The sequence below is a fragment of the Phragmites australis genome, chromosome 16 (genome assembly GCF_958298935.1).
Source record: "Phragmites australis chromosome 16, lpPhrAust1.1, whole genome shotgun sequence".
NCBI lineage: Eukaryota > Viridiplantae > Streptophyta > Magnoliopsida > Poales > Poaceae > Phragmites > Phragmites australis.
The window spans coordinates 1,637,002-1,660,830 of record NC_084936.1 but is presented as its reverse complement, the minus strand read 5'-3'; the positions used below and the strand labels follow the sequence as shown (position 1 = coordinate 1,660,830).

Sequence of the window (23,829 nt, the reverse complement as noted above, 5' to 3'; positions counted from 1 at the left end):
GTTATTGACATATATGACCGTATGTGTCAGTAGTAACTTTAAGGTAAATAATTTTATTATTAATTTTTTAGTAGTACATATAGGGCATACAAAATCTTCATGGTTCGTAAAATTCTTTACATTTATGTCATAATCTTGTGAGTTAGTAATTATGTTCCTCATTATTCTAAGACCAAGGTGACATAATCTATCATGCTATATGGAGAATAATTCTGCACTACTAAATATAATCTTTAAGGTAGTGAACACTTTATGTGCTCTAATACGAGTGTAGTACAAGTCGCTGCTTATGGAGGAAAGTTTTTCTAGTATTCTAATTTCACTATCACGCTTAGTGATGTGTCTGTACTGCATATCATCTTCTTCACCAATTTCTATATGAAACCTGTTAGCTTGAATGTCTTTAAAACTTAAGAGATTTCTTGTAGATTCATGGTACAATAATACTTCTTCGATGTGCAAAGTAGTTCTCATAGGTAGTATGACTGTAACTCTTTTAGAACTTACTATTTATTTATCACTACCAGTGATAGTTATCACTTTTCTAGAGCTATTTCTAATAGACAGAAAATACATTTTTTCTAAGATGGTGTTTGTAATTCTACTGTTCATAATACACATTTCCTCTATACGGGCACTACACATATTCTATTAATAAAGCATTCAATCATTCACATACGAGAAAGTAGCAACAAGACTAAATGCTTCATTAACTATAAAAAATATTGTTTGCAGCTAGGATTGCTCTATTCATTCAATCATCCTAAATTCAGCAACTAAGTAAATGAATAATTACTCTAATTCTAGAGAGAGTCTGCAAAATATCCAACCACTTCATCTTCAATGGCTTTCTTTTCCGCTTCATCCTTCATGGCATCTTCTGTAGCAGTGGAGGATGGCAGAGTAGTGGCCTTTGCATCTTTCATTGGGAGGTCTTTCACTACCAGTATGGGAGCATCATTAACTTTCATGTGAGATACTTCTCTTTCAACTATTGTTGTTTTGTCCAGTTCCATCCCCACAACAATAGTAAGGTGTGCTTGTGGCTACTCCTTTTTCTTTTTTGGTATGTTTCCACAACATGCTTTGGTGCTTTGCAGATTCGGAACCGATGACCCAAACATCGTATTTATAGCATGTCTGGTTTTGCTCACCATATGACTTGACTTCTTTCTTTATTTTACCATTATCATCACCAAGCTTGACTTTGTTTGCCTCCACTTTCTTTCCTCCCTTCCTCTGCTTCTTATTACGGTTTTTGCGCGCTTTGTGATTGACCTCTAAGCCACTGCTCTTCCCTTACGACTGGGACAAGAAGTTCTTTTTTATGACTTTATTATGAACTTCATGGAATTGTAACACATCAATCAATTCAAAATACTTATTACAATTTGATTGACGGTGATTGCGTGCGGATTCTGCCGCATTCGGTGAAAAGTGGATAGAGTCTTCTTAAATTTCTCCTATTCTGTGATCTCTTTCTCACAAATGCGGTGCAGCACAGAGTTGTACTCTCTGATATGTTTGAAGTCACAGAAACAGAGCCGGACCCATTCTTGCTCTGTGAGAGGCTTGATGGTATACTTAAGGCGCTCAAAACACTCATGCAGTGCATCCTATAGTGTCTTAGTGTTGGCCATTGCCATGTACTCATCCTTCAAAGTGGGAGAGAGATGGTGGTAGAGAATATGAAGTGCCTAATCATTCTCATCCTCCATGAGAACCATTGCACTACTCGTTCCCAGGCCAATTGCAGCACAAAGTCTTCTCGCTCCCAATACAATCCGGATATCCGATACCCAAGTGAGATAGTTACGGCCATAAACACTCAGCTCAATGAACTTATTGTTCGTGATACCAGCCATCTATATATTTAATAACACAATCATTACTACTAGTAAAGTTGCATTATGTTGCTAAATTATATTACTGCAAATTTTCCGATATTTTCTATGCTATTATTCTAATTTTACTGAATTTAAACGTATAATAGGCAATTTAAACCGTAAAAACAATAATTAACCGCATAAAAATAATAATTACAAAATTAAGTACTGCATAAATGATAGAACAAATACAAATTTCGAATTTCAGGGTACCTCTATGAAAACCAGAGCATATGGATGATTTTCAAAACATCTAGTGACCTAAACGCAAAATTTCAAGGATTACGCTCAAATACTAGAAAACCCGAGGGGCTAGATGAAAAGTTTAGAATTTTCTTTTTCTTTTCTTTCATCGGATTCCTCACCATTAGGCTGGTCTGTTTCCATCTGGACCACCCCGGCCCAAAACGGTCCGCTCACCTCCCATAGATATAGGGACGGCTAGGGTTTCCAACCCCCAGTCACCACCCGGTTCATTCAAGGGCTGCGCCGAGGGTGCTCCTTGCCCGTGCGAGAGCTGCAGGACCGACGAGGCGGGCGACACGACGGCTTCGAGCGATCGTGGCGGTGTGCTGCAAGCGACGAGGGTGGGGTGGTGCCGGTACGAGTTGGCGCCTGCGGGGCTAGTGCCCATAAGGGGCAGCGCCAGCGTGGCTCTCAGAGGCTGCATCAGCGCACGATCCAGCGGCGCGTGTGGATCTACAGAGCCGTCGGCTTCACGCTGGCGATGGTGCTGCTTCGGGCAGAGATCTAACGGTGGTTCGGTGGTGTGGCAACTTTAAGGCAACAACGTGGTGGAGGCAACTGGAGCGGGCGATGGGTGGAGAAGGTCGCCAACTTCATGCCGGCGGTATACCCCCTTTTCCCTTTGTTTCTAATCTGTGTAGGGGAGTTTGGCCGTCGGATTGCCAGTCGGCGATGCTCGGTGGTGGCTGTGGGCCCCACTAACTTGCCGTGAGATCTCGAACCCGCTACGCTACTGTTCATTGCATACTCGATACTATTCATGCATACACGATGCTAATGATCATGAAAGATACAATATACAACACATCAATAGTATTCATACGAACTCGTTACTGATCATGCGAATTTGCTACTATTCATATAATTCGGATCTATTTTGATGCAAATAAACAACATCAGCGAGTATATGTATCGAACAGATCGTATATTCCGATCCTTACGAGCGAGCTCTAGCTTGTCTCCAGTAGAGTCTCGTGCTGATAACGTGTTGAGAAACTGTTGCTACCGAGTGGTTTCTCGAAGAACGATTACAAAGAGGGATACAACGTAGGAAAAATACTGTTTATTCTTTATTCATCTATATTTATGATGAAAGATGTTATCTCGTATATATAATGCCAAAAAACACTTAAAAAAAAATAAAGACCTATTTAAAAAACCAAATTTTTTGAGATCAAGACAGATCCAAATTTTATTATAAAACTTCAGGTTTACTAACCTTCGCAAGCAGCTGACGTGGTGCAGCTGACGTGTGAAAGAACCTGCACGTGCTTCTACCATGGACACGCAACTGCCGGTACCGCCGTCCGTTCCAAAAAACCCAACGGCCTCGATCTATTCGTCCCGAGTCCGAGCCGGTCGCGCCCATCACGTTTCAGCCACTGCTCGGTGGGGCCACGTAACAAGGATGCCCCACGCCTCAGTGGCCGTGCGTGCTCCTACACGGCCGCTTACAAACGGGCCCCGCTCCGCGATTCGAGCCCGCAAAGCCCCAGAGGCTCGCGAGCGACACAACAGCCAGGCTGCGAGGAGAGAGAGAAGCGGAGGAGAGAGAAACCCCTAGTCTCTCTCTCCTCGCGCCCGAGGAAGAGGAGCCCTAGGGTTCGCGCCGCGGGCGGCGGCGCCGGCGCCAGTGCCTGCGGAAGGCCTCGAGATCTCGCGGCGGCGCCGCAGGCTGGTGTGGTGGTGGTGGTGGTGTGTGTGTGTGGGGGGGGGGGGGGGGGGTGGGAGGGGGGGGTGCTCGGTGAGTTCGCTTGACCCCCTCGCCGCGGAAGCGTCCAATCGAGCTACTTGGCCCCTCGATTCGAGGGTTTTGGTGGTTGCCTCCTGCCCCTGCTGACCGCGGAATAAGCTAGCCTCTCGCTTCGGAGGGCTAGGGTTAGGTTTTGTGGCCAAGGCGGCGCATTGCGGTCGTGAGGAGGTGGCCCTGCGCGTCTCGGGGTCAGCAATGATGGGGAAGACGCACAGGTTCTCGAAGGGGCACCCGCTTGGCTTCGTGCCAGACTATCGGCATGGGGTGGAGACAGTGGGGGAGTCAAAGGGGCTCGGGAGCCCGGCACGGATTGACTCGGGGAGCTCCTGCGCTCCCCCAAAGAGGAAATGCGTCAGCGTGAATACGGAGGAGGGGGAAGGGGCTTCGGGATTCAGTGTGCCCCGGGAGGTCTTCTCGCTGCCGAGGATGACGGCCGTGGATAAGAAGGATCTGGAGATGAGGCTCCGTAACGAGCTTGTGCAAGTGAGGGCCCTCCAGAATAGGCTGTTTTCAAGAGGGGCTGCGGTGAGCATGAATGGCGGAGTGGAGTCGGCTTCCGGCGGTGATGTGCACCCCAAGAAAAAGGTCGAGAAGCTCAAGCAAAGCAATTTGGTGCAGTCCGTTAGGGAAGTGCTGCCATCATCGGCCCCACCTGTGGTTAGCTCTACTAACTACACAGCATTGTTTAAACAATGTTCCCACCTTCTGAAACGCCTTATGACCGATAAATGGGGAAAACCATTTCTTGCCCCAGTTGATGTTGTAAAGTGTGGCATCCCTGATTATTTTGATGTAATCAAGCAGCCCATGGATTTGGGTACAGTCCAGAAAAAGATGAAATCAGGCATGTACTCTACACCTCGGGATTTTGCTGCAGATGTGAGGCTTACTTTTAGCAATGCTATGACTTATAACCCGGTCAATAATGATTTTCATGTGATGGCCAAAGCTTTGAGCAAGACCTTTGAATCTGGATGGAGGCTAATTGAAAAGAAGCTACCTCAATCAGACGAGAAGCTTCCTGTGAGGGAGCCCACAAAAAAGAATGCAACTAAGAGAGACACCATTGGGAAAGAATACCCCACCGAGATAAAACCCTCAAAGAAAAGTGGGTCTAAGAAATACATCTTTCAGAAAGAAGATTTGGTGGACAATCCAGTTTTGCAACCAAAGAAGAGGAAAACCTCTCCTTTGGTACAAGATGCTCCATTGATAGAGGCTGCTGTTCCAACTGGAAAGAAAATGATGACAAGTGAGCAAAAATATGATTTAAGTGAAAGACTACAATCATATGGTGCATTGATTCCAGATCATGTAGTTGAGTTCATAAGGAGTCACGCTGCTCATGATTGTGATGCTGATGAAGATGAGTTAGAGCTTGATATGGATGCTCTAGGTGATGATACACTATTTGAATTACAGAAGCTTCTTGATGACTATGATAGGGTCAATCAGTCAAGAAACCTTACAAAAGAGGACCCTCATGAGGTTGAGGTGGGTGCTATTGTATTAGAGATTGATATTTCATTGGTTAGTTTGGTAAATAACTGTTTAATTCTCTGTTCAACAGTCTCGAAGTCAATATGAGCTCATAAATCCATCAGTGCATCATGAAGGTCTATTTCTCCTTGTCCATCACTCATTTATGATACCGATTGTTCATCTAAGTTAAAATTTATATGCATGTTAGCAGGCAATGAGCTCTTTGATGAAGACGTTGATATTGGGGAGAATGACCTTCCAGTTTCAACTCTTCCTCCTGTGGTATTTGAAGTTGAAAGAGCAGACAGAAGCAGCAAGCATAGCACATCTAGCAGTTCGAGTAGTGGCTCAGAATCATCCTCTAGTGGTATGTAAATTCGTTCTGCTATAATTTTTTTAACAAGTTACACCCTAAATTTCCACTACTATGATGCTGGATTGGACAGCATATTCTATCAGCTTTCCTCCCACATTTTCAATGCATGTTGCACGATGCAAATTAATGATCTTATTAACTGTGACATCCTTAAGGCTGGTTAAATATTGGTCTGAGCAAGCATAGTTGAGAAAGTGGATAGATTAATGTCTGATATCTTGAATTATATTCATTTGAATTGAGAATGACATGTATGTGGCATGTGCTACATGTTATTGGTAGTACCCATGTTAGTTTTTCGTCTTCATTAATCTAATAACATGCTGATGGAAGGAGCCAACTTACCTGTGTGTATGTGCTGCTAGTATTTGAGCATGAACTCAGGGTAGGATGTATTGTATCATAAAAAATGTAAATCAACCTAAAAAATTGGAATATAAAGCTATAATCCTATATGCTATTGAACCTGCACATTTTATAGTGTTGTGGTATTTTCTCCTGAGTGAAGCCACAGCTTAGAATAGCAGATAGCACAGACCTCGATGAGACAACTGATTATTTACTTTTTTCTTTCTTTAGAAAACCTGCAAATATCTCCTACTGCATACTGTTTCTATTTATTGTTCTTTTCCCTTTGCTTGTCTGGAACTCTGGATTTTCATGTGCAACATACAGATGATATTTCTATCTTTACCTCTCAAGATTCAGATTCAAGTAGCTCTTCTGGAAGTGATTTGGATTTCAAAGCTCCTCGACAAAATAATGGGGTCAAGGTTCTTCTATATACACTTCTCATAGTCTATGAAAAGTTTTGGGAATAGAAGTCTTCACCAAATAATATTATTTCTGTTGATGCAAAGGAGATTTTTGGACACAGTGTCATTGGTTTTTGTCTTTTTTTACATGCAGGAAAATGTACTACCTGTGGATCAAGAAAATGGTAAGAAATTTTGCTTAATAGGTCTATCAGTATTTTAAAACTCAACCAAACCCTCCTATTTATCATCGACAAACATAACCTCATGGAGCCCAACCGAAAATCAACCAGACTATATGATGCAGTGACACATGCAAGTCCAAAATCCAACCCTGTTACAAACCACTTTACTCAACTTAGGCTTAATAGGATTATTTGCACATTTTATGTTGTACAAAACAATTGGTTAAGCCCAAAGTTGAATTGTTTAAATCTGCCAAATTGAAATTTGTTGGAAACAGCGGCAGATCCGGAATTCATTTGTTGGAGTTAATTATTGATTATACATGTTCAGAGGTCAATAATAGGATATATGTTTAAGTAGAATTATTCCCTTGACCCCTTTAAATATTTGTAGTGGGCTTTTATATAATCTCCTATATATATCAGCACATTTTGTGTTAGGACTAGATGCATCTTTGTTGTATATATCAGCTCATTGTGTGAAAAGGATTGGGTGTCAATTGATCCCACACCTCTCCTAATGCTTGTAGATAACCCTTTCTAAACTTTTCAATTTCAGAATAGCTACTTCTCTCTTATGCAGTTTCGGTTTTTCTATTTGCAGATTTATTGAATACTTCTAATATACCAGAGGAAAGTACAGATCCTATTCCTGTTTCTGCTGATAGTGAGGGTAAGCATGAATTTTCATGATGGCCTGTGAATACCCAAAGCTTCTGTGGTAGAAAAAAATGGGTTCCCTTACAGGTCTATATATGAACTTTTAGGGGAGAATGCTAAGCAAGTCTCCCCTGGAAAGCAAATCCGAGCTGCCCTTCTGAGAAGCCGCTTTGCAGATACGATTCTTAAGGCTCGTGAAAAGGCCCTTGACCAGGTGTGTATGGGAAGGTTGTTCATTGTGGGCATTGTTGTTTGGGCTTGGCTGGGGCTGTTTCCAGTAAGCTTTACTTGATTCTTAATATCAGGTTACGAAAAAGGATCCTGAGAAGCTTCGACGTGAGAGGGAGGAGCTTGAGAAGTTACAAAGAGAAGGTGAGATGCAATAGAATCTTTTGACTATAAGCCTACTGCAGTTGCGTGACATTATTTTTACTACAGAGAGAGCTCGGTTGCAAGCTGAGGCTAAAGCTGCAGACAATGCTCGCAAGAGGGCTGAAGCAGCAGCAGCTGCTGAGGTTGCTGCAGAAGCTAAGCGGCAAAGAGAACTTGAGAGAGAAGCAGCTCGTAAAGCCTTGCAAGAGGTAATGTCTGATATAAGCCTTGCAGAAGCTATTTGTAGATTCATCATAGTCTGCTGTTGGCATACTTTGTAGTGTAACTACTTTTGACTTGCAGATGGAGAAAACTGTAGACATCAATGAAGGGAGCCTCTTTTTGAAAGATCTTGAAATGCTCGGAAGTGTCACAGGTGAACAGATACCCAACTCAGTTGGGGTTGGTGAAACGAGTCCAACTCATATGCCTGAGGGTTTTGGGTTTCAGCTGGGAGGCAACCCCCTAGAAAAGCTCGGATTGTATATGAAAAATGATGAAGAGGATGAGGAAGGTGATTTCACAGATGAACCAGCGATTGATGTCGAAGAGGGCGAAATAGATTAACTGCCTCTGGACCATTTTTGATACTTTATGGGAGCCCTGTTGGCATGTTGGCGCTGTCCTGTACACACTTTTATGAACTGCCCGAGTTTTGGAGCCAAGTGATTGGTTGGTGAACGATGTAGCAAGCATTGAATGTATGGGAAATCCATGGTGGTGCATGTGAGGAGTGATATGGAGCGTGCTTCTCGTAGAATGATTTTGTGGTCAGCCATGGAGTAATGACCGTTTCTGTACTTTCCATATCCATTTAGATTTGGATGGTAGTGTTTATTGGATTAGGGGGGGGGGGGGGGGCGTGGGGGCATAAGGAGGGATGGTTCTAGATTTCTAGGGATGTGTGAGCCATTTTTGAGGTTGAGAGGCATTTTCCTGTTGTGAATGTAATATCGGAACTGTACAAAAGGTAGCCTGATATATGCAAAACAGTGTCTTTTAAGTTATGCAGCGTCTGTTCTTTGATACTTAATCTTTTGCTGAACGTTGGGGTGGTTGGTGGGTACCCCATTGTACATGTACTCGTTTTTATCAGCGTGTATGTAAGATCCTACTGGCCGGGAGGTTTGCACTTCTTACATACTCCATATTATTTTGGCAGAAGTTTCAAGATCTTTTGCAAAGTGATGTTAACCATGTGTTTAATAGTAGGAGATTGTTATGGATAGTTCTTGATGTAATTGTTTCTATCGGCATTAGTGTAGAAAGTACTTGGATATTTTTGTGTTTAGGTGGTTGTTAATTAATCTTGTCCGATTTTCCCTTGATTTTACACTTTCATGGTCTATCTTGCAAAGCATTAACACCCGATTTGGATATCGGTGTTGTAAGTGATTGGATTGCAATGTAATGGTAGATAAACATAATAGATTCAAAGTTATTCTTTATTGATCTTTCATTGATATATATAAATGCTATAGTAAATGCTATAAAGGTGTGTTTAAGAGACATTTCTTTCGAACGGATGTCTATCGACAAATAGACATAACAACTGCCGGATAGTTATTTGATGTGTAACTGCCCAGCGGTTGTTTTGATGTGGATATCTGATTTCTGGATCGAGCCCGCTTTTATGTGTAAGGTAGACTTCATCAAGAGGAGGGGGGGGGGGGGGATTGTCCCGCCAGCCTCTTCGAGCAGGGGAGTCATGTCGATTATCTCGTTTTGTAGATCCGCGGTTATAGTAGCGGCGATCATCTTCACGGTGGTTTTCGATCACCGTCCGTAGATCATGCCGATTGTGAGGGATACGATTCCTCAGGTTTTCCTGATTTCTGCGCCTATGGACAGGGCAGCTACAGTTTGTCCCACATTGTCGTGTTCGGGCTCGACCATCTGAGCTTCCCATCTGAGATTCCCCTACTCGAGAGCGTTCCCACCCGTGGCTCCTCAAGCCGGGACCATACCTACTAGGGGGCTTGGAATCGCTGGGATTATTTGCTCGAGCAATTTGGATATGAGCTGCATCGAGTAGGGTCTTGACTTGATTGACCATATAAGTTAGCGAATTCGCCGGATCTAACTCTAGAAGGGATCGGAGGATCACACGCGCTCCTTGTATGTTAGTGTCCAGAGTACTGAATACGTCGTTACCAAGGCCCGGTGACGGTCGAGCCGATGAAGCTTCATAGTGACTGTTCGGAGGGAGCTTCTCCCTTGAGCCATGAGTCGTCACGGGCGGAGGCGCACCCATCGAAAGTCACCGGGAGAGGCGAGGAGGCATCTGCCCTCCCGTGGTGCGCCGGTGAATGGTCGTGTCGGGTGCACGTAAGGCTCTAGCTGCGGACGTTTTTGGCGGTAACTCGACGTCGGTACCGTTGGTGGCGACAACTGTCGTCGGATCTTTGGGAATTTCCGTGCCATGGTCGACCACGACCTCTGGATCTATCGCCACTGGGTCAGTCGATGGGGGTCGTTGCTTCTAGCCATATACATGAATCGATCTATTCGGCTGCTTTGGCTAGCGTTAGAATCACCGTCGCCACCCTCATCGCTGTCGATGTCCATGCAGTGGAGGTTAGGCTCCGCGGGATCCCACTCGAGATGTCCCACCTCACGTTACGCATCCACTGCTCTGGATTCGAGGGTACCGGTGTGGATTAGTCCACCTTGGCCGTCCCAACAGAAGACCATAGTTCCGAAAATGTTCTCCGAGTCGACGAGAGGGGACTCAAAGTTGTCCGCCGTCGACTTGAAGTGGTTGTAGAAGCCGTTGTAGGAGAATCCGACGTAAACGTGAGCCCAAGACATGATTAATCCTGCAAAACAGAAGAAGGCCTCTACCTGACGCGACAACTGTCGAAGATTAGTTCTTGACAATATGTCCGTAAATTGACTGGGTACCTTTGAGTGCAGGGATAATCATGAGACGAGACAATAGATGTATACAGGTTCGGACCTCCGATTGGAGTAATACCCTACTTTCTGTGGGGGTGTTGCTGCAGTATATTGATGATCTCGAGTACAAGCAATGTGGCTAAAACTATTACAGAGAGTATATTAGATCTAATCTAACATAAAGCTAAAGTTATCGAATATCTTCTCTGCTAGGGTCTTGATGCTTGCCTCGAGTTCCCTCTTTCTCCCCCCAGCCTTCTCGCCTTATATAGGGGTGAGGTACCGACTCCTATCCAGCCATGGTCGATTGGGAGTTGTCTTCCTTGACGTCCAAGTAGATAAATCTATTTTGAGTACTAATCATATCGAGTTAGGCAACCAATCGAAACCTTCCTGATATGTACTTCCTTGATTCCGGGTGTATCAGGTACCGCTGATTCGGTTCCGTGATATCTAAAGCTTCTTAATATATGTTGCACATACCCTGTCCGTATATGATACCATATCCTTATGCGCATATATCCCATAGTTAGATATTTGATACTACCAACTTGAGTTAAGATAGCAATTACGACCCAAGAAGTGATGAGTACTTGGGCGCTTCACTCATCCAGTCAAGAGCATCTAGGCGGGGATGCAAGTAAATACGAAAGTGATTTCTCTCCTTTGATTGTGAGTCCCTCGCTCGTTGTGGTGGAGGTTGGTTCATGCATTTTCTTCAGCTTCCTCATCAGATCCTAGTCCCAAAAGCCGATTACAAAATCTAGTTTTTGAGCATCATAAAACCGATAAGTCAGCGAAGCGTGAGTGGACGCTCTGAAGTAAAGGCCAAACACTTCAGCCTAAGGAAAGAGCTCTTGGACCAGGTGATTAGGAGAACTCCTAGATCTGCAAAGAATGAGAGCTGGTCTGCAAACAATTCCTGGCTTTTTCTTTTTTGATTTTCTATGACAACAGAATTAGCAGTCTAAGTCTTCTTGGTAGGTGCCTCTTGGTAGTAGTTACGAGCTCAGGTGCAGTTTCCCTTTGGGTTGTAGATGTAACCAACTCCTATTAAAGATAGAGAATCAAGTGAAGGAGAAGATTTGAACCCCCAAAATGCGCGATGTGCCAGTCAATCCAATTTTGTGAGGTGGAGCAAGCTATTTGTTTATTTGATCTTACCCTCAGAACAAGTCCGTGTCCAATTAACTAAGTAGAAAAAGACAGACAAGTGGGCGTGACAAGCAAGGCGGTCTTCGTCAGTGCTTCCTGCGCTTCAGATTATGGACCTATCAGGTGTGACCCTCAATCTGTATGTGAACAGGAAAGAAGGTCTTTTGTCATTCTTTGCTCCCTTTTCACTCAATGATTCATTCGAATCTCCCAACCATTAGCACAATGGCTTTTACACTAGTTGCTCAATCCAAAGTGATACATGTGAAGATCATGCATTTCTGTCACATCCAGATCCGTTTTTCAGGTTTGTTTTTGAATCCATTATTTTTTAGGTATACTATCTTGCCTTGAGGACTTTAAGCAAAGCAAAAGATGGGTGCTTAGAAACAAGGGTCTTGAATAGCTTCCTTCAAAAGGATTTCCATCTCTTCAAGTTGGACGTGCTAGAAGAAATACGGTAAATAGTAGGAGTTCCATCAATCCTTTCGACCTTAGTTCCGTAGGAGCAAGTCAGATCAAGATCCATGGGAATGAGAACCTTTTCTGAGAAGAGTCAAGCATGCAACAGTTCTTCGAATCCCTTATGATATGCAACTGAAACAAGTTCTTCGTATCCCTTATGACATGCAACTGAAACAAGTTCATGTAAGTGCACACACGGTAGCATTCGTGGGGTTTTTTTTTCTCATATCATGAATTCATGATTGCAAAGAAAAAAAAATCTTTTTTTTAGTTTGCACTACTCTTTCTCTCTAAACTAAACTCCAACTTCCTTTGCAGAAAGAGGATGAAACTTCCAGTACCATAGGGCTGGACCTCAATGGTCCTTTATGTTTGAACCGGATGTGGGCGTGGTAAACCGAATCTGAGCCACTGCCAATGTGGAAGGATGCAGCTAAAAAGAATGGAATACTTTCTGGGGACATTATGAGGCATTCAATGTTGCCAATTACTAAGACTTCGTCTTTTTAGGAGGTCGACATCCATTATGCTGTCAAAATTTACGTGGTTGAAGCTGAAGCAGCTACTTTTGAAGTAACAGTAGCATCCAAATGTGCAAATGTTGTGGTAGGAAGGTGCAATAAGTACATGAAGTACCAAATTGCACCGGCTCCTTGAGACTAGCTAGTATTATTTGTTAATTTATAACCATACCAAATAAAGCAATCTTTTTGGTTTGTTCCACATTTTTAACCTTAGTGAAAATTTAACTGGATCTGTTCATTTTGGTTGGTTTCACAATTAGGTTAAGTTAGATTTTGCTTGCTAATACCTATCTGTGTTCTCTTGGATAGTGGTCTGGTTTGAATAGTTGTGCTGATAGTTCATAATGAAAGAAATAACTCACAGAGCAATGGCAAATCGGTATGAGGTTTCAGTCACTTTACAGTCCTGAAATACTCCAACCACCCCACGAATTGGTTATTCCTAACAAGTCATAAAGAGGTAGCCTTTTTTCAGTAGCTATCTTGTAAGCAAGTAGCCATACGGCCAATCTTCTCGTCGAAGAAGGACAAAACAAAAAATGGGGGTACATGTACCCGAAACCGACACAAGTGGGTAGGTAGAGAATACCTAAAAGGTAGCATCCCCTCATATTTCTGCTATATGCTGGGCCAGGAAAAACCTTTTGGTATTGGATGCTCATTGTCGATTGGGGCTTCTGCAGATAGTTTGGAGGAAAGAAAAGGGTGGTCTTTATTTTGGTTTCACTCTGCTTCACACCCAAAAAAGAAGGCAGCTATGCCTTAATTTTATTTATCAACGTAGGGTTAATCTTATGTGGATAACTTCGTGCCAGCAACCGTGGTAAGACAAAGGTGTGGTCTTTCCCGATATGTTAAACAAAGTTTTTCCCTCACATCTTGATCACTTTTACTTTTGACTTGCTCCCCCACCATGATCGAATAGGAATGGATAAGCGGCTTATGGGATTGACATGATATTTTAAGAAATGAATATCTTTTTCTAGCTGGATTGAGGTCCATGACCCTTGGACACCGAAGGAGGATCCTGTTGTCACAAATTCATATCTTTTGGTGGTTTTCAAGGTCCACCTCCATTCTTGTTTTGGGATCAATTGAATAACCAACTCACCCGCCCCACTGTAACGGTGGTTCAAGTCCACTTTGTGCTTGGTTAAAACTTCTTCAGAAAATCAGCATGAAAAATAATAAAGAAAAAAATAGTACATAGCTCATATATTTTAATCTTGCCAATGCAAATGTTGTGCTTAAAACCTAAGGTTCTGGTGGGACAAAATTCAACCAAGAGAAAAAAATATGTAATATTAATTTAACCCTTTCGGATTTGATTGTAACACTCAAAATCCTCCTACCTTGATCCTGACGATGATAGATATCAAATGGCTACTATCGTAAAGTCTGAATATATTAAGGCCTATGAGTCGACAATGTAACGGGCCCATATTTCTGGTCCCAACTTCTCGCAACTGCCCAGGATGTTCAGCTGCTCACAATTGCCCATAGATTGATATACATGTAAGCCAAGAACAATATATTACAAGAAAATTCAGTAAAGATTATTACAGACCTCAGCATGGAAGCCGTTTTAACTCCAAAAGGGTTCATGACCTGAAACTTACAACGATCCAGCTGACAAACCTAAAGGAACACCACTTGCTACGCTTGAGCATAGGATCGCACTAGAACACAATATCGTCCTTGCCATGGCACTCATCCTTCCGGTTATCAACAACAGGCCCTCCTTCATATTCATCTCCATATTTTGAAGTAAAGTTAAGTAAAGTTGAGCACTTGGTACTTAACAAGCCACACAGAAGTATAGTGAAGTGCACGATAAGTCCTTTTTGCGAAAGTATTTTACTTGCTTTCCTTGAATTTTCTTGGAATTTTAGGGAGTTTCATGATATTTATTTTATTTTCCTTGGACTGTTTCCCAGCTGAAAAGTCATAATTTCTTTTTTCTTCTAAAGATCCTTTAGATCAGGGTTCGAAAATATAACGGTAATTGCTCTGTTATCGTGGTTACCGGCCAAATCTAGTCCACACTGCATTTAGAAACCGAGCGGTTACCAATCAAACTCAAATTCAAAATTCAAAAAATAACAAAATTCAAAAAATTAACAAAATTCAACCAATTTCTACCGAATTAAACTGAATTACTATACGATTACCGCGGTTACCGATCCCAGAGAGTTTTCGGGGGTGTATCAAATTTATGAACCTTGCTTTAGATCCCAGTATGGGCCATGACCCATTCCTCTATCCAGACTGGCCTGTTCTCCAACTGGCTTCTCAATTCTCTTCCAGGGCCGAGACCGGCCCAACCTGTCTGCAAGCCGCGAAGCGTGCGCCCGTATGCATGAAACCACCAGCATCATGAACTGTAGGAGATTCAACTGTGAAAGCAATAGAAACCAACCAACCTGCATCCATTCTCCCTTATGCACACACAATTTCTTGGTATGCTTGCAATTTGCAAAACATTTAACCAATGGTGCAACGTCACGAACAAATCACAGCCGGCAGTAAAACTAGGTCGCAGCTGGAAGCTTGCTATCGAGTAACTGACATCCGTTAAGATCATCGTCATTCCTAGAGCAGCTGATTATAGAACACCTTGTGCAGATTCTTCATGGTCTCAACAAAGAACACATCATGTGCTGTAGTTGGAATGAAACCGCCAGCATCATGAACTGTAGAAGATTCAACTGTGTAAGCAATAGAAACCAACCAACCAGCATTCATTCTCCCTTATGCACACACAAAAGCCAACTTCACCCTACAAACAGTGGTGGAGTCAGAATTTTATCACTGGGTGTGCTCGTCAGACACTCTGAACTTTCCAATCTAATATACAGGTATAAAATTTGATAAAAGTACAATATAAATATATTAAAAGTTCTCAACATTGTAAATTCAAATAAAAGTTTGAAAATTATGAAAACTATAATATTAATAGTTCAAATATGAAATAAAATCTTACATATATAGAAGATTATAATACTTACTTAGAACTCTACTTTACGCTTCCTCATGGCTATGAAAATCTCGATTATATCATCCTCACTTATCTTAGAGAAAACGTCGTGATCAATAAATATGACTAAACAATCATTCAATAACTTATCATCCATATTATTTCTTAATTTATTCTTCACTAGACTTTGTGGTGAAAATACTCTTTCAATACTTACATTTCTCTTCATGTCTTAACAATTTTACATTTGCAATTCACAAGTAAAACTAAGTCAAATAAAGACAATAGCATCGACCCCAGAAAAGAACAACAATTAAAACTGTGCTAAATTGTATTTGATCTGGACTGACTACAGCAGTATAGCTTATTAGCTTTCGATCCAAATATCACCATTGAAGACGAGCAGTTCAACACACGATTCCATCACTTTGCATTTGCATATGCTAGGGCACTGCTAGTATGCTACTGGTATCTTGCGAATTTGCGATACCATACAACTAATGATCTAACCGAAGGATTACCAACCAACGCGACAGAGCAAATTAAACGCAGCAACAAAACTGAACGAAAGATACGCAGAGCTAAGTTCAGATCACGACCACTAGTGAGACAGGAACACGGCGGCGCGCGGGACTGCACCAGCCACCGCGCCGGGCGCCGGTTGCTACTCACATATATCTGTACATGATTAACCAGCACAAACCCCCTGGACTAATCCATAATTAACAGACTCGCGACATGCCTCGAACCACCGTCATCTGGAACAAGTTTTGAATTTCATATTAGGATATTTCTAACTATGTTTTGGCACGTCAAAAAGACTCGCATTAGACGCTGTAATCGATTCCCTGCATGTTCTCGAGTCGGAAGACGACGAACAGTAGTAGTTTATGAGTAGAATCTGTATGTCTTGGCTTTCATGATTATCTGCCGAAGTCCTCCAATCGGTGACAGGATCATCAACAGCACCCCAAGAACAATGCAGATCTGGAGAGCATGGAGAACAAGGAGAGCTGTTAGAGGAAGACAGGTGAAGCAGAGACATTCTATCGCAGAAAGAAAATAAAGGAAGTGGCTCGATAGCTATTGAGCTCTTACCCAGTTGGTGAACCATGAGAGGCTGAACCTTTTGGGCTTGTAGATTGCAAGCCACATGATGCAGGGAAGCTGGCAGGAAGAAGCAAGATTTGATCAGCTCTCAAGTTACATTACTCGGACCCAGATTGTATAGCAGCGTCAATTTGTTTTTAGAATACAGAAAGTAATTGCAGGTTTTGTTTTTTTAGATAATGCAATTGCAGATTTTATGACTCTGCAAGAAGTCAAAATGCACCATTGCTTAATTGAAGCGAAATGGATAGATGGATCGATGAGAACTTACGAAATAAGTTGTCGGCGCGAAGGCGAATCCACCAAAGAAACCGAGCAATTCACCAAAGAAGGGGAAGGTGATGGCTACGAACATTGTGAAGGCTGCACGTGTTGCATCTCATCAGTCTTGTTTGTTCAGTGTGAGACACCCATTTGATGAGCAGAGCATTAGACTGAAAGGTTCAGTTCACTTCAGAGAGAGAGGCATTACCAACATAGGCGGTCCGGGCAATCAGACGGAGCATCAGGCCTGGAGGGAAATGGAGCTTCCTCACCAGCACCGTCTCTAGCATGTCGAACACTGGCATCGCGTAAACCTGCACCGACAGCATTCATTTTTCAATTTGAATTACAAGAATATGTTAGTTGGAACTCATTCTATCCGCAGCGCCGGAATCTGATATGGATGTAAGAACTTTCCGTTATCTGATAATGTAAAAAATGTAATACTATAAAAGTATCGTAATGACAAGTTATGAGATGTAAATTCCATATATCTAAACTTCAATAATCTTAAGCATATCATGTTTAAAGTTCAAAATGCTTTACCGCACAAATTGTAAACCGTCAAATAAAAAAGAACGGAATGAGTGTGCAGTTGTGCACCTGGTAGCTGCCAATCACATGTACGACGACCATCATGTTGGCCACGGCGATGAGCCACTTTGGGTTGTTGAGTGTGATGAGGATGTTGTCATCGACATGGTTGCCGAAGGCCCAATACCCGACAAGCGAGACGGGGAAGTAGCAGAGGGCAACGACGATGTAGGCGACGACGACACCTTTCCACATGGGCTTCTTGGACGGCTTCTCCGGCGTCGACGGGATGGTGGCCTGGATCTCAAGCACCACGTTGTGCCCCGCGTATGCAAACGCCATAGTCCCCATTGCCTCGAAGAAGCCAAACACCTTCCCCGGCGTCGTCGTCGCACGCAAGTCGTAGTCCACGTTCGCCACCTTCCCCTTGTTCACTGACGCGCCCCACGCGATTGTCGAGTAACTGCCACGAGTGTTCGTGTTAGTGATCACTCAAGCTACCTATAGTTTTCGGAAAATTTGACAGATGCGCTACAGTAAACAGCACAGTGGAGCAGCTGAGGCAAGAAGGACATGAAGTGAAACTGTACCTCAGTGACATGATGGCGGCGGCGAGGGAGACGCCGGAGATGGAGTTGAAGTTGGGGAGCTGGGAGAGCACGAAGTGGACGGAGGCGAAGATCATGATGAAATAGGTGAGCTTGATGTGCTTGCACTTGCTGTCACAAATAATGTCGTGGAATTTCTGCAGGGACTGTCCGCCGGTGACCATGTACACGATGCTTAAGCCCACCTCCACCACCAGCTGCTGCGGCACGACGATCCATAGCCCCAGCTTCTCACCGAACGCATGCTGCCCCAGCTCATGGTACCGGTCGAAACGTTTGCCCGGCACCATCTCGTGCATCTCTACCATCTGCCACAGCGTGTACAGCGTGATGATCCACGATAGGACCAGTACTGCGATGCCAGGGCCCCTGCAAGTTGTGATGGCCGGGTTAGAAAAATAAAACCCAACAAAGTTTGTATTAATGAGAAAATGTAAAAGATGACTGAACTGATCGGCTAGCTATCATGTTACGGAGATCGCCATGGAAGATAGATTCATGACACGTACCAGCCGAGCTCAGACATGGCGTAGGGAAGGCCGAGCACTCCGGCGCCGACCATGGCAGTGACATTGTGGAATGCGGAGTACCACCACTTGGCATTCCTCGACGAATTGATCGGAAGCCACTCCTTGATCGACTTTTTCTGCGTGCTGTTCCTCGACGGGTTGATCGGAAGCCACTCCTCCATCGACTTTTCCTGCGCACATTGGTATTAATTGTTGAGAAGTCATGTTGAGATGTGCATTGGCTTAGCATTTGTGATGAACAATTGACAAGTTGATTGGAGTTAAGTTGAAATACGGGATTTTGGGGTATGCATGAGCATGTTTATATGATTCACAATGTATGATTATTATTTGTCACTAACCGGAGTTGGTGAAGTTGATGAAAATTGTTGGAGTAGAAAAAAAATGTGTTATGTTATCTCATGATGTGTAGTTAATAGAGTTAACTTGGTGGTCTATGGCGAAAGGACCGAAAACAAGTGGGAGGCTTAGGGTCAGACAGTCGGGATGCTGGGTGAAGTTAAGAGTGATCCACATCGTACACGTAGAGAGAGCAAGAAGCACATGAAATTTGATAGAGATGACGTGTTGACTAAGTCAAAGTGAGCAGGATTCTGGTGTAAGTGACAAGGGGGTTTGTGGAGCAAGATCCCGAGAGACTTGCCGGCAGTCAAGATCACGGGAAGAGGTGACACGCATCGACATCTAAAGACTTGCTTAGAATGTGAGCAAGTAGCGGAGAGTTACACTTGAGAAGTGTGTAAACCGGTTTTACGGTTTGGACTCAAAACCACGGGAAGGATATATGTGCAAGTGGCACCATCATTAAGCTTACATCAAGACAAAGCAGATTTATGTAGACACCGAGAGCATTAGATTGAAGGAGAAAAAGTTGGACAAAATGCTCCTAGTGGTACATGGGAGTGTGTTGTAAGTGGAAGGAATTTTGGGGATGTCCAAAAATGCATACATACAGAGACGGAGGACTGGTTGTGAGCCTTTAATGGATTCAATTTTAGTTTCTAGTAATGGTTTAGTTGCTGGAGAGGGTTTATTGAGATAGGTTTAGATCTATTCTTTCTTTCTTTTTTTTGCAAGAGAGGGAGGACAGGGCAGTATCCTATGCATTCAACTTCTTTATCAGTGAAATGAGATATGTTGAAGCAATTTTGTGTTCCTTTTCATCCCCCATCTCTTCTCTATGTGTTGGACGAATAACCAGTGTTTTTTTTACTTCTTTCGGTAATTTTTGTTTCTTCTTTTGGGCTGCGATTTAAGATGGATTTTTGTGAGTCTCCAAGGTGCTAGGGCATGTGAGAACATCTATCGAGTGATCTTCGATCAATCCATCTCAGGAGCACTGCAAATTTGAAGTCCTTGCACTTGTTCATGCACCATCCTCTTTTTCTAAAAAGAATGAACTTTGTGATGATTTCTTTATCTTTTGGGATGGATCCTTTTGGTGGTGATTACCCGTGCCTAAATTTACCTCTGGTTAAAATTTCATTAGATTTGGGGTGATTTGATTGTATTTCACCATTTGGATCTCGCAAGCCCAAGTAGGTTTTTAGCTCTGTTGTCAACACAAACCTCTAGCTATCAGACCACCGAATTTTTTTTAAAATAATATTAGAAGAATGAAAAGTTGCAAAAATAATATTTATTTTTGGAAAATTACAGAAGTAGTACCTTGTCGGCATGAATGCCAACAAGATACCTATCGGCAGGTGAGATGCTAACAGTCACATATCAGCATTCGCCTACCTCTAGATGTCGACCACCACATTTACAACATTTATTACTGTGACAATGTCCTGTCATTGTTTGCCATATGCTGATAGTAGCATCCATTAAGGGGTGTAGCACCGCCAGTGGGGGCAGACGGCCCCGATTCTTGTTATGTTCTTCCAGAGTAAGAGGAGGCACTTTTGCATGAGAGAGAGAGAGGAACCGAAGAGAGGAACAGAGGAGAGGAGGAGGTAGGAGGAAGGAGGTAGGAGGAAGGAGAAGCTTCGGGATGAAAGAAAAAAAAAATCCTTGTTTTTCTTGTTCGTAGAACTAGTGTAGAATAGTTTAGAAAATGTGGTGTAAAAATAATAATTTAGGAAATGGAGTTAGAAAATAGACTTAGAAAGTAGTGTAGCACAAATTAGGGTTTAGGCTTTAGGAAAAAATAGTTTAGGAAATAGACTTAGAAAATAGTGTAGAAAAAATAGTTTAGAAAATTTAGTTGTACACATTTAGCATGATGTAAAAATAGATTTAGAAAATTTAGTTTAGTTGTAGAAATGTGGAGCGATGTAAAATAGATTTAGGAAATGTAGTTTAGAAAATTTAGTTTAGTTGGCACAATTTAGCATGATTTAGGAAATATTTTAAACAGTTTTTAAAATGTAGAAATAATTTTAGAATACTATATAAATTTTAGTATATTTGAAAATATTGTAGCATGATTTATGAATAAATTTAGCATGATTTAGAAGTAATATTTTGAATTATTTTCGATCAGGGATGTTCAAGAGACATCATTTTTAGTATGTATTATGGAAAAGATATGTTATGCAATGTGATAGTGAGGCAAATTTAAGCAATTTCTCGAGTATGGAGGTCAGTCTGAATAATTCTACTGTACTACGACGCAGTCAAGTGATAGGAATGTTACATGATGTGTTGTGTAGTCAACCGATTAGGGTTATGATGTCTACATGGTACGCTACGATTGATGACTCTGTTTAGAACTTGTATTTCATACTACTTCTATGTTATTTGCATGCTACTCTTCATTGTTGGTGCAGACAACCATTGTTTCACTCTTGAAAAAAATTCTCCAAAAAATAATTATTTTTTTGTGAAAATAGAAATTAAGTATCATGTTGCCGTGTGGCTCACTGACAGGAATCCTGTCGGCATATAGCCGATAGGATTCTTGTCATCACCAGTAAGACCTATCGATATGTTTCCTATCATCATCGGTAAGACCTATCGGTATATAGCCGATAGGATTCCTGTTGTCGCCGATAAGATATGTTGGCATCCCCTTGCCGACAAGACCTATCGATAGGAAACTATACCAACAGAATTTACTGTCGGCAAGGCATATGCCGACAAGGGTCATATCGACATCCTGCCTGCTAATAGGTACTATATCGATATTTCGCTTGCTAATAGGGTACTACTTCGGCAATTTTCCAAAAATATATATTATTTTTGTATTTTTTCATTATTTTAAAAAATCTCAGACCGCCACCCTCCTGTGTCGAACGCTAGATCACGGCTGAAAAGATGTTGGTTTGGGACACGGATCCTCTGCAGTTGCCACTAGCCCACAGCCCTTGATTTGGAGGAGGATGGTTTGGAATAATCGCTACAGTAACGCTACAGTACCTGGTGCTACGGTACTGAACCGTGCTACAGTAGAATCGAACACTACACCTACAGTATCCACAGTAAATAGTGATTAATTAATACCGAGAACTGTAGCAGCAGACTCATATTATCGTATAAACAGTAATCCTCTGCATTCATTAATGCAGAGGATCCGTGTCCGTTGGTTTGAGTTTTGTGAGGACTCTAGGAGTTAGACTGCTAAGATCATCTCCAGCAGCTACATCAAATTTTCATCCTCAAAAATATTATTACAGCATCCTCTATCACTATTACAGCGTCTCTTATTTTTTCATCTCCAGCAGCTACCCCATTTCCTATCTTCTACTCCTCTTTTTCTCTCTCTGGCCCGTCTGTAAGCCTCTGTGAACAGTGTTTACTACAGTACCGACGCGTTTTCCTGCATCCGGGCCCACTGTCAGCCCTGGGAGCAGTTGCTACAGTGTTGCTACACTGTAGCGTCACTTTTTGGCACTGTAGCACTGGATGAGGAATCCGCTGGAGTGCATTTTTCAGTGCTACAGTACTTTACGGAGTACTGTAGTACTGGATACTACCTTTGCTGGAGTTGGTCTAAGTTTCACGGTCAGACAGCTAGGACTCGTTGTCAGACCACCAAAGCAGGAGTCGAACTTCCTAGGAGAAAGAGTTTTCAAATCTCTTTGTTACTCTCACAGTCAGACTGCTGAACTCGATACGTATTGTTTTGTTTGCTTCTCTTGCTTTCGTGCTTCCGCTTTGCATCAAGGGGTCTTAACTTGGCTCCTAGGGTCAATAGTTTCTCAGTAACTACATGATCTTATCCAAATTAGAAGAAAGACATGTTAGGTGATAATTAGAAAGGATCATCTAAATTTTGGTAAGACTCATATTCACCTCCTCTGATAGTCTTTTCGGTCCTTCAATTGTTGTTAGTCGCCCGGACACCCATTGGGTGCAAGAGCATGGCAGGCAAGCTGCAGAGGTTGATTGATCATAACGCAAGTAAAGCTCGAGTTTGATCCTCTTTTGTCCCAAAAATCTTTGAAATAAGGATAGTAATTATTTCGTTGTAACAATCGAAATTGCTTCCAAGAGATCTTGTTGAATTTAGGCGTGTGTTGTTTTTTATTTTTTGGAAGGATAAACATGCAATAATGACGAAAGTGAAAAAGATGCCAGCATGGCCGGGAAACATGATCAGGAAATAGAGAAAACATCAGAGAACATGAGAGATGGTGTATGCCGGACGTACGTTGGCAGGACAGTAGTTCTCGGGTGCTTGTGTCGTCCCCATGGTCGGCTGGAGTGCCTTCACGATGGATGCCACAGAGCCTTCAGCGATGGAGAGGGGTGGCAGTCTGGCAGAGAGAGAGAAAGGTAGGGGATATGAGATGCAGGCAAGCTCTTTTGATTTATAGAGCGCAAATGGAAGAGAGAACTCCAGCTGATGCGGTCGCCGACGGCGACTGGGGAGCCAGCTTGGGCCTCGTGGCTCCATGCGGAGTGGCAAGGAGCAGTCAAGTGGTTAATTAATTTCTGTTTTGTTTAACATTGGGGAGTTTGTTTAGTGTCAGTTTGCGGTTGTTGTGTCGCGTCACCATATTACCCGGTGAAATCTAGTTTGTTAGAACTTAGCACTGCTGTAATCGTGGATTATGTCTTCTACAATGCAATGGGACTGGGACTGGGACGTGGTCCTAAAAT

The 23,829-nt window shown here is 42.6% G+C and overlaps 2 protein-coding genes across 5 annotated transcripts; one reads left to right on the top strand and one right to left on the bottom strand.

The window, feature by feature from the left end:
- Positions 1–3,625: 3,625 nt before the first annotated feature.
- LOC133895358 (transcription factor GTE9-like) lies at positions 3,626–9,161 on the top strand. 4 transcript variants are annotated; one of them, XM_062335612.1, is made up of 10 exons: positions 3,626–5,379; positions 5,456–5,501; positions 5,579–5,734; positions 6,452–6,510; positions 6,653–6,683; positions 7,288–7,356; positions 7,451–7,557; positions 7,649–7,715; positions 7,782–7,924; positions 8,019–9,161. In XM_062335612.1, exons 1-10 carry the CDS (start codon positions 4,081–4,083, stop codon positions 8,280–8,282), a joined length of 2,241 nt encoding a protein of 746 aa, XP_062191596.1. In that variant the 5' UTR covers positions 3,626–4,080; the 3' UTR covers positions 8,283–9,161. The 4 variants fall into 4 exon arrangements, with proteins under 4 accessions (XP_062191596.1, XP_062191594.1, XP_062191595.1 ...); XM_062335610.1 differs by having other exon boundaries at positions 6,452–6,516; XM_062335611.1 differs by having other exon boundaries at positions 6,446–6,510.
- A 6,877-nt stretch (positions 9,162–16,038) lies between these two features.
- Positions 16,039–23,523, bottom strand: LOC133895575 (lysine histidine transporter 1-like). Its single transcript, XM_062336000.1, has 8 exons — positions 23,378–23,523; positions 18,760–18,950; positions 18,233–18,619; positions 17,712–18,105; positions 17,317–17,422; positions 17,116–17,207; positions 16,833–16,901; positions 16,039–16,721 (listed from the first exon to the last, which is right to left on the bottom strand). Exons 1-8 carry the CDS (start codon positions 23,417–23,419, stop codon positions 16,623–16,625), a joined length of 1,380 nt encoding a protein of 459 aa, XP_062191984.1. The 5' UTR covers positions 23,420–23,523; the 3' UTR covers positions 16,039–16,622.
- Between the last annotated feature and the right edge of the window lie 306 nt (positions 23,524–23,829).